General features: G+C 45.6%; 4 protein-coding genes across 9 annotated transcripts in view; 2 read left to right on the top strand and 2 right to left on the bottom strand.

Moving 5' to 3' along the window:
• The window catches only part of LOC126573274 (uncharacterized), a 19834-nt gene extending 16662 nt beyond the window's left edge, over positions 1–3172 (top strand). For 5 of the 6 annotated variants that reach the window (XM_050233254.1, XM_050233250.1, XM_050233251.1 and 2 more), the window contains exon 6: positions 1392–3172. In XM_050233254.1, the coding sequence (XP_050089211.1) occupies positions 1392–1749 (358 nt within the window). In that variant the 3' untranslated portion in view covers positions 1750–3172. The remainder of the gene's footprint in view (positions 1–1391) is intronic. The other variant, XM_050233255.1, reaches the window with a different exon arrangement.
• Positions 3173–3345: 173 nt separating this feature from the next.
• On the top strand, positions 3346–5733 carry LOC126573347 (uncharacterized). Its single transcript, XM_050233378.1, has 4 exons — positions 3346–3649; positions 3710–3796; positions 3874–4680; positions 4778–5733. The coding sequence occupies exons 1-4, from the start codon at positions 3619–3621 to the stop codon at positions 5023–5025; spliced, it is 1173 nt and encodes a 390-aa protein (XP_050089335.1). The 5' UTR covers positions 3346–3618; the 3' UTR covers positions 5026–5733.
• An 857-nt stretch (positions 5734–6590) lies between these two features.
• Positions 6591–8478, bottom strand: LOC126573346 (pachytene checkpoint protein 2 homolog). The gene is made up of 3 exons (XM_050233377.1): positions 8111–8478; positions 7363–8039; positions 6591–7294 (listed from the first exon to the last, which is right to left on the bottom strand). Exons 1-3 carry the CDS (start codon positions 8158–8160, stop codon positions 6717–6719), a joined length of 1305 nt encoding a protein of 434 aa, XP_050089334.1. The 5' UTR covers positions 8161–8478; the 3' UTR covers positions 6591–6716.
• A 43-nt stretch (positions 8479–8521) lies between these two features.
• LOC126573345 (phospholipid-transporting ATPase ABCA3) overlaps positions 8522–10000 on the bottom strand; it is a 6282-nt gene continuing 4803 nt past the window's right edge. The window contains exons 6-7 of the mRNA XM_050233376.1: positions 9197–10000; positions 8522–9124 (exon numbers count right to left, since the gene is read on the bottom strand). The exon at positions 9197–10000 is cut by the window's right edge and continues 512 nt beyond it. Coding sequence (XP_050089333.1) covers positions 8945–9124; positions 9197–10000 — 984 coding nt within the window. The 3' untranslated portion in view covers positions 8522–8944. The remainder of the gene's footprint in view (positions 9125–9196) is intronic.

The following is a 10000-nucleotide window of genomic DNA, read 5'->3' on the forward strand; positions in this document are numbered from 1 at the left end:
CCGACACAAGCACTATGACACGTGACGTAGGAGCGTGTGAAGTGTTTCTTTTCTAATTAATCGAGGTAATTGTTACAAACCCGTTTCCATGATATATAGCCTTCAACATAACCCGGATCCCGTCCACATCCGACGCTCCCCGCCTGGTCATACGCCACCCTGCGTCTAGTCGTTGTGTTGTTGGGATGGATCATGTTAACCGCAATCAACGGAATCCATTGCTAGTAATCAATAATTCCTTTACTGTTCCATTGAAAGTTAATATACTGTACAGACAAGACTGAAACATATTCAAGTGGAGGGCTTTTGAGCGCTGGAAGTGTATGATATTAACTCACAATAGCATTAGCTCACTTCTGGGGCTCACTAACTGGGGCAGCCAAAACGCCATATCTGAAACAACGGATTTATGTACTCCTTTTTTATCACCCTTCGATCGCTCGATCGCTCAGTAGTTCCACAGCTTCCGTTACTAATCCTTCATTAATAGATCGCATGCAAAGCGCAAAACAATCCAGCAAACACACGCACCACGTAACACTAGGTCAAGAGGTTATGACCACCGCATAGTGTTGCGGCGCATGTATGCCACTTGCGGGAGACAGAAAACCGGTTGTCCGTGGTGGAGAGCATGTCCTTCGAGAAGTGCGTTACCCCCGTGTGCGTGGCTGGCACGGTGTAGCATACGGACAGATATTTTGTGATCATGACATTGACCATTCGGGTTCAGTCATTACTTATTACACTTCCTATTTCGTCTAATCGGATCGTGGAGAAGTCGTTATCAAACAAATAGCACCGCTAAGTCACACTACTTGAACGGTTGATAAGCTGGATACTCAATAGAATGTTGCTCTTTGCTACCATGTCTAGACTTGATACCCCCTCTAAAAACCACTACTTTCCATTGGCTGGCTGGTCAGGTGGCGATGGTTCGCGCTTTGCTGATCCTATTCTGTTCCCATTTCAGCTGTTTCTGCTGCTATTGGAACTGTTTCAAGCTTTCCAATAGATCGGTTCGGAAAACGAGTAGCGAAACACAAGCCATTGCTCCTGTGTAAGGCCACGGTCGATAGAAAGAGGCAGTAAGTCCGTGCGTCTTGTTTGCATGATCCGTGGTGTACCTTTCATTTCTGTGTGACTAAGGATTACGCTCGGGCACTAATTTTACCCTCTCTGACCATTCCTTACCGAAATCGTAACATCGACAGCTGTTTACTTCATTCCAATCATAGCAATATCCATTCGTAGATTCATCCATTCCCGTGTACCGCTTCAATCCATATCTGTCCGTACATATCCTTTCCATGGCAATGGAACCCTCTCACAAAAACACGAACCCAATGGCAGCGTGTCCTCATGTTCTGCCTTTTCTCAATCTGGCTTTACAGTAGCAGTACATACGACTGCTCGACAGAGCACGTGGAGTCAACATGTGGCGAACCGTGCGCCACAAATTACTTGCAGATGCGACCGATCGATATGGACGCGTCGCGCCTTACTGCGTGCCACAGGATGGGGACGGGAGGACGGCGGGGTAGCACTGGGGAGGAGTTTACACTTTCCCTAAAGCCGCACCTACAGCCACCGACCGGTGCCAAAAGCATGAACGATCTACACGGACCGACTCCACTGGGACGCAGTGCTAGTAGCGGAAAGCTGTTCTTCATACGCGAAAGGAACGAGGGCGAAGATTTGCTAGCCAATCTACTTCGGCTGCGCAAACTGATGCAAACTCAAACTCAGTGAATCGATGAGGTGTGACTGAAAGTGTGGAATTTACTCCGCCAATCCGCATGGCGCTATGCCCTTCTAGCCGGTAGTGGATGCTGTGGTCATGTTCAATCGTTCTAGATTTCTTTCATCGTGAGCAGAATACATTAGTGAACAACCTGCAGGTGAACGTTCATAATTATAAAAGCAAAAGCAATGCTGCGTTGATAGGCAGATCTTGTAGGTGATAAGAAGCACGTGATAAGCGGAGGGAGGAGTTTGTGAACCTGAGCAAGAGATTCGCGGTTGTTTGGCAAAGAGAAGTTGTCCGTAGATGGCAACCGATGCTGCAAAGGATAGGACCACTAATACTAATTTTATAACCATATTTACATACGGCAACTAAAAGACTGATTGTGTCCACAAACTACAACTAAATCTGATACACTGTACGTGAAATCATAAATCACTGTGGACGATGAGATACTATTTAAAAGCAAAACTAGCTATTCAGCAGCGAGAGAGGACGAGGTGATTGACTTTAATACTCAGAAGGAAATTAAATGGGGTTTATGTTCCATCCGGACTGTGAAGCGAGAGGCAGGGTGTAGTGCTGTGTAGCGTTTTGCTTAAACTCTCGACAAAACATTTGAGAGCAAATCGACCGAATCGTCCCTCATATGCCAGAATGTGCCACAATCGACATTTGTTTTACAAGTTTGTGGCAACTTCGTTAATTTATGTTCGTTTTTGTATGAAATGGCACGACAATGCAACAAACAATATAAAAATCGAACAGTAACGTGGAACAATCTACGTCCTCATGAAAGATTTTAAATAACGATTTCTTCTTTTAAAGTTAAGGTAAATGCTATTCAATCTCGCCGTTGTGCGGGTTAGTGTTTGAATAGACGAAGTTGTTGCAAGAATGGACGGTGATTTTAAAAGAATGTATCTATAAGAGAACGTTCGTTAGATAAACTTAAGCTCACATTAGTGCCGTATGCCAGTCCAGAAGGCGAAAGAAGTGGTAGTCGAATAAAGTTTGTTATCTTGAAGAGTGATTTCTGAGTCAACGATCGTGAATGTGAGCAACATCAACTCCTCGGATCCCATTTAGCTGGCCAGTCAAGTACGAATGCGTGATCATACTGAGGGCTTGCCTTTCCTAACATTGATGATTGCCGCTGTTTTATTTTAAGTGTAAAATCCTGCTTCACACGACGCACTGACGATTGAATGCGCCAGTGCTTATGGGGAGTGTCGCAAGAAGGCTGTAAATATCGTTTAGCACAAGGTCCCGCAGCTCTGGAACACTTTGTTAGAATGAAACTGTAAAACCAGGATCTTGTATGTGTAAAAATCGTTTCATAAAGTAGCTTTAGTAGAATATTACAAATTTAGGCAGTGCGAAGTGAGCAAAGCCGAACAGAATTAATAAACTCAATCTTACAAAACATTGTGGGTCTCTTGATTTCTTCTCGAAACAAACGCGAAACCTACAGGTCCTTGTACGCGATAACCGTGGATTCAAATAAACGCCAACAAAAATAGAAGAAAAAGTGCAAATGTCACTTTGACAGATGTCACTGCGTGTTTTTCTTGAATGATGAAAAAAAAGACAAAAAATTGTTTTTCATTTGTGCAACGAAAGATCTCTGCGTGTGGGATATTTGCGATGTTCCTGGTCTAGCAGCCCGCCCGTAAACCCGCTTTGCTTGCGCTTCTTTAGTGCCTACTGCCCTTTTGCTACCGGATCATCGCTATCGCAGGGCTGCGGAAGCAAGCGACAACAGCGTATGCAGGAAGGCGCTTATCAGAGATTCTTTTGGGCGGGCATCTCGGTAGTCCCGTAGCGACGCGGTAGCTGTGTTCTTTCCTCCGCAGGGGTAACCTTTGGCTACGATGGACAACTGTCATAACTATGCCACAACTTGTAAGTTGATCTAGTACGGTTCGTTGCTCATATCTAACCTCGCTCGTTTGGGCATTACAGCGAAAAAGAAACGAATTCCGATCTCCGACGACATACACATCATCATCAAGAAGTTTCGCGACAAGGACAAACATGACGAAAAACCTTGTAAGTTTTATCGCACTCTAAAGCGATGATTATTCCGTAACCGACTTTTCTGCATCGACTGTTTTTGCCCTATTAAGCGACATCCGGCGACCACGATTACGACGATGATCATAGTATGGACTCGGAGGAGCTACGAAGGGTGCGTCAGCAAGAACCGTCCTCCTCCTCAACGTTGCTTGGCGCCACCTCGAATAGCAGCAACAGCAACAGTGCATCAGGCCCAGCGGGAAGCAGCGGGACGATGCAGACGGTTGGCATAAGTAACAACACCTCGGTTCAGGTTCAGGTACAGCAGCAGCATCAAATCATCTCGATCGGCCAGCAAGCCGCGGGACAAATGGCACTCCCACCGAACAGCAGCACCACCGGATGCAGTAGCACCACAAACAGCAGTCCAGCCGGCGGCTCCCAGGCGGAAGACATAAAGTTAATTCTGAAGAAGCTGACCAACATCGAGGAGCTGTTGAAGGTGGTGGCTGAGCAAAGCTTAAGCCGACTGACGACTGTCAAGCAGGAGGGTGTTATTGGCGTTCAACAGGCTGCAATTGGTGGTCCCAGTGCGGGGCAGGCGAGCAATGTTGAACCGAGCGCGGCTCAGTCACAATCGCAACCACCACCGTTGGTGGAAATAGAGTCATGCTTCAAGTTCCCCCTTCGTTCGCTCAAGGAGCTGATCGAGCTGAACAAAAGCATCTGCGGAGATGAGACGCTGTACAACAAGCTATTCGAGCATCTAACCAAAATAAGACTGGACTGTGACCAAAATGTTGTCATGAACGCACTAACCTCGATCGTGAGCGACGAGGTGCTGGATTCCGTGACCTGGGACAGTGGCAAAAAGTTCAAGCTTTCTTCGGTCGTGCTATTCAGCGATTCGCTGTACGGTGAGCATAGCGCATACGGGGATTTCGGGAAGGACTGAAGGTTGTGAACTGAATCTTGTTTGACTTCAACGCTTTGCTTTTCTGCTTCCATTCACAGTCGCTTGGTTTAAGGACAAAATGAAGTACGACGAGTATGTGACCGAAATGAAGGATGCCATTGAACGATCGCACAAGCGTCACGCAAAGGTTAAAACGAAAAAAAACCAACAAAATCAGGCGCAAGCAGGACTGCCACAGGCGGTCATCCAACAGCAGACAACCACGGTAACGCACTCGCCGCTCGGTACAAACAACAACGCTGGGTCAATCTGCACCGACTTTGTTAAGATGGAATCTCTCGACTAATGACTTGAATGCTGTTAGCATATGTTTCATCCCCGCCGCCCACCTTTGTTATATACATGTGCGCAGCATCCGCTTCCTTGGACAACATAATTGTTCATTGCGAACTCTGGGTTTGCGCTGAGTTTCGTTCACGCGGCAAACGCAGTGTTTTTACTGGTCCGCAATTACTGATAATTACGAGCCGATCCCGGTATACGCCGTCACTCTGGCAATTCATTCTCTCTTTTTTTTTTGCTCCAATACTTCATTTTATTATTCGTTTGAATTAAATCAATTCCTCATAGTTATTCTTCTCCTTCTTCAAGCCTTACTCGAAAATAGACGAGTGCATGTTAGAAAATCGTCCAGATAGGGCGGCTTTTTATTTTTAAACTAAAGCGAGTTAGTCAGTAAGTGTTCTGTTTCACTTTTAATTTTGTGTTAGATGCTCTATGGCGGTGTTTTTGGACAAAATGGAGCTTAACGTATGATAGATTGTGAGGGAATCAGATTGACAAAATTTTCCTTTGATGTTTTTAAAGTTTTCGTAAGATGTAAGATGAATTGTAAGAACCGGAGAGAGAAAAACAACGCAACGATAGAAAAGAATATGAAGGGCCATGAGGATGGAACGTGAAGCCGGTTAAGCTTCGAAATTTAGTACAGCACAGTGTGATGATGTAAAACGAACGTACTGGAGAAACAAACCACAATTTAAAGTAAAACGCACCCACCCTGAAACAATGGCAATCGATCTAGTCATCCGAATGGTGATGTTGCTCTGGCCAAGATCCGAGTAATCCTCGACGCTGGCCTCATGAGCAGTGACAGAAAAGTGTAGAAAACGGAAATTAGTTTTTTCCAGTTGGTATCGAAATTAGTACGATGAAGCTCAGCTTCGATGTGCGGTATTGTATACGTCCTCCTTCATTCTTCTCGTCAGTCCTGGATCATCTTCCTCTGGCAAGTAATTCACCCTGTACTGCTATATGCTCCCGATGGAGCCCTGTTCGGCAGCAACAAATACGAATCTTCTACTCTGCCCTAATGTTACTGGTAAAAGTGGTTGCGCTTGGCGTAGGTCTCCATATTTATTCGAATAACATACTTTAGTGACTTTTTACAACACAATACTAGGCAGTAAGTACCATATCTTATCTGTACTTGATATTGAAACCTTGCCATCCAACGGATCGAAGTGAACCTGTGACGAAAGAACGTTACGAAGTGCCTCGGTGGAGCAGCTGGCCATACCCCCAAATTGCATGGCAATCTTTTGCCCTGGCGGGCATGCTTTACATAGTAATACACACAGCAAAGGTAAATGCGCACATATAAAAAGGTGACAATGTTTTCAAACAATTCACAATAGTTTCCAGAGGAAGCTGAGTTGCTGCATCTGCTACCTATGGGTTTTGTCATGTTTTGCATTGATCTGTGGTACACAGTCACAGTTAGTGAGAGTATCGAAACGATCAACAAAAGCTGGTGGAAAATGTTGGCCGTTATGTTCAGGATCGCCCAATGGACTTTACTACTCGGAAGCATAACTTGCGCCGTAGTACGTCGCTATGCTGATTGTGAATTTTTGGAGTAAATCTGATTGTATTTGCTTAAAGAGATATGAATAACAAAAATGTTCATTAAAATCGTAGAAAAATTGATAATTTTACGGGGTGCAGATGAGCGGTAATCGTTTTCCGGGCCAATCCTTACAAATCATTGGCAGAGCTTGTGTGACTATTGACGGTTTTTTCTTGCATCGAATTCGACCCGGCCGGCTCCCGACCCAGCATCGTTTGTTCCGAGCGATACTTACGAACCGTTTGCCGCATGGTGATGATATAGTTCAGCAGTGATTCTGTTTTTCTTTTCACGAAAAGTGCATGGGCAAGAAAGGGAATTTTACGCAAAGTACGACCACTCAAACCCTCCGAAAGTCGCACGAGCTGCAACAGATACTCGTCGACCGTGCAAGGACTACGACCTGGCTGAGTCGCCTGAGTGTACGTTGGAATGATCTGTCGTTTTCCTTCATCCTTCCCCTCCTCTTCCTGGATTATCTTCACATCGATGAGCTCCTGCAATGCCATTCGATAGATTTCGTAGACGGCGGGTTCCGTCGGGAATCCGATGTACTGGATAAAGTCGGCTCGGTCCAGAAAAGCGTTATCGATGCTGTTGGTCAAGTTGGACGTGGCCAGCACAAACGCATTCGGAAAGCGTCGAATGCGATCGAGCTGCGTTAGCACAGCATTCACCACACGAATGCTATCGGTTGGTTCGTTGCCTGAAAGAACACGCTCCCTTGGTTAGGCAATTAATTCCGGATCGCGCATAGGCGGTCGAGAGACTTACTGGATATTTTACTCCGTTCAAATGCGAGCGATTCGACCTCATCGATTAGAAGGCACACCAACGCATTAGGATCCTGTAGCAGATCGATCACCTGCGAGAATGCTTTCTGTACCAATTTGCCACTTTCCGAGAACCAGCGGGAGAACAAGCTGTGGCTATTGATCTCGAGCAGATGCGCGTGCTTGTACGTTTCGTTCAATCGGATGGCCAACTTTTGAGCAATCGCTCGACACAAACTCGTCTTTCCCGTACCGGGTGGGCCGTGGAACAGAGCCATCCGATTGCAAGCGATCAGCTTGGTGTTGACGGATTTACACGAGAACAGCATCGACGTTTCCGCAAAGGAAAGCATCCCCTGCTTGATATCCTCGTCGTAGACAAGGCTTTCCCAGAGCCCGTGCAGTTCCCTCGATGGTAACACTAGATGTTGTGCGATCTCCGTTGTTTCTCCGGCGTGTTGCATCGTTTCGTCTTCCGCTTCTCCCTCGTGCAGTACATAGAAGTGGAACTGCAGAGCCGATCGTTGCATAAACTTGTCCACATTGGTGCACACCAGCACCTGCTGCACATATTTCACCGGAATGTCGATCACCTTCCCGATTGCTATCTCCTCGTGTTCCTCGAGGAATTCGTGGACGTGCGTGTAGACATCGGAGCGTTGCTGTGTTTTGTTGAACCTGCAATGGGCGAGAAATACGGATTAAACACCCTATTTCAATTGCCATCGGCTGGTTCATTCGATCGCTACCCTCGGTTGCATGCTACTTCGATCAATATCGGCAGGATTGAATCACCCATTTCGGGTGGAGTTGGTTTTTATTTTCCGGAACGACGAGTTTCCCTGCGGCGACGGTTTTTAGGCGGTTTTCTTGAATTATTCAGCGGTTCTGACGTTCATGACCTCGACTGGCACTGCTGCTGAAATGTGCTGAATTCAGCGGAATCATCTGTTGATCCTGTGTTTACAAAACCCGCAAAAAGACAAATTAAAACGAAAATGCGTTGTGAAGAGATTCCTAAAACCTAGGGTGTTATCAGTGGAAGATAGCAATATATTTAACCACGACCACAGCTTGCGCGGAAGTCTACAAATGCGAAATGCAGTTTATCAAGATATCCGGCGAGGTAAACAACACCGGAAAAACACGATTTTGTGAGATTCATTTAATGGAAAATTTTATTCAGTGCAAAAGCACACACAACACACTCAAGTAGAATAATGCTGCTCTTGTTACCGCGGACATTATAAATACTGGTTAATGAAAATTGTACAGATGAAACGGTAAGCATTCTTCTGGATAGGTTTGGAATGATTAATCAGAGATGATGTTTTATCGATAAGGCTGTTTTTGTAGTGATACCGACTTCACCACATTCCACTATTGCTGCTGCAATACCTGGATATAATTAAAGAGGTAAGAGCGAAAAGAGATTGCACAAAATTCTGAAATTAAATCCTTTTTAACCATGTTTCACTATTTTGCCTTAAATATAGCATCTTTGGTTCCACAGTTCCATTATCTATATGCTAATAAGGATGATTACATAGGCAGCGTTGTTTCCCGTTTGTATCCTATAATTATTAGAAAGCGGACTCTAACCTACGATATTTCCTTTGGAATCTTAGGAAAATATCTTCAAGTGAAGATTCGTTGATCGAATAGCCGGAAATCTGGTGGTTGCGCTCGTTTTTTAAGGCTTCTGCCTGAGCGAACAGCTCCGATAGTTTAAGCGTTGGACTTACGAGGAACTTTAGCATACCCTGTACAGCAGAAAGGAAGGAGAAAGATAAATTTACTATATCATTACGAAAACCGTCTTCCCAGCTTCGTACCTTGTGTTCCTCTTGCAGCGTAGCATTAAAGCGATCCTTGATAAGTTCTATAAGTTGAACACACTCCTCGTGGCTGTTGTCTGCCGCAACGAAAGTGTCTTGTAGTTTAAAAAGCAAATTGAAACCTTGACCATGTCGTTGCTTGAGCTGCGGTATGAAGCCGATACACCGGAGCCTCCCACGAACCATGATCGACAATCGATCGCATAACTCTTCACACTCGTCCATGCTGTGTGACGTGAGCAAAACGGTTTGGTTGTGTCGTTGTATCGTTTTGATGGAATTCCACAGAAAGTGGCGTGACTTGGGATCGACACCGGTCGTCGGTTCGTCCAGCAGCACCACGGACGGGTTACCGATGAGGGCAAGTATGGTGTTCACCTTTCGCTTGGTACCCCCCGAGCATTCGCGCAGTTCATGGTCTGTATAGGCTAGGATGTCTAGTTCCGTTAGCCACCGGCGAATCACTTCCTCACGGTTGGGGATGCTTTTCAGTCGCGCAAAGTAATCGATAACCTGATACACGGTCATGAAATCGAGTAACGCGTCCAGCTGCGGACAGTAACCGTAATTTTCGCGATAAGTTTCTTCATTGTTGAGATCCAGCTTCTTTCCCTGCATGTAGATTTCGCCCTGCGAGAGTGGCAGATTGCCGGAAACCATCTGAAACATGGTCGTCTTACCGGCCCCGTTCATTCCGAGCAATCCGAAACACTCTCCCTTTTTCACGGCAAAGCTAATACCGTTCACGGCGCCATGCGTTCCGTAATTTTTCCTCACATTTTTCACCACCAGCGCATACTG

Source organism: Anopheles aquasalis, chromosome 2 (genome assembly GCF_943734665.1).
Source record: "Anopheles aquasalis chromosome 2, idAnoAquaMG_Q_19, whole genome shotgun sequence".
Classification (NCBI taxonomy): Eukaryota; Metazoa; Arthropoda; class Insecta; order Diptera; family Culicidae; genus Anopheles; species Anopheles aquasalis.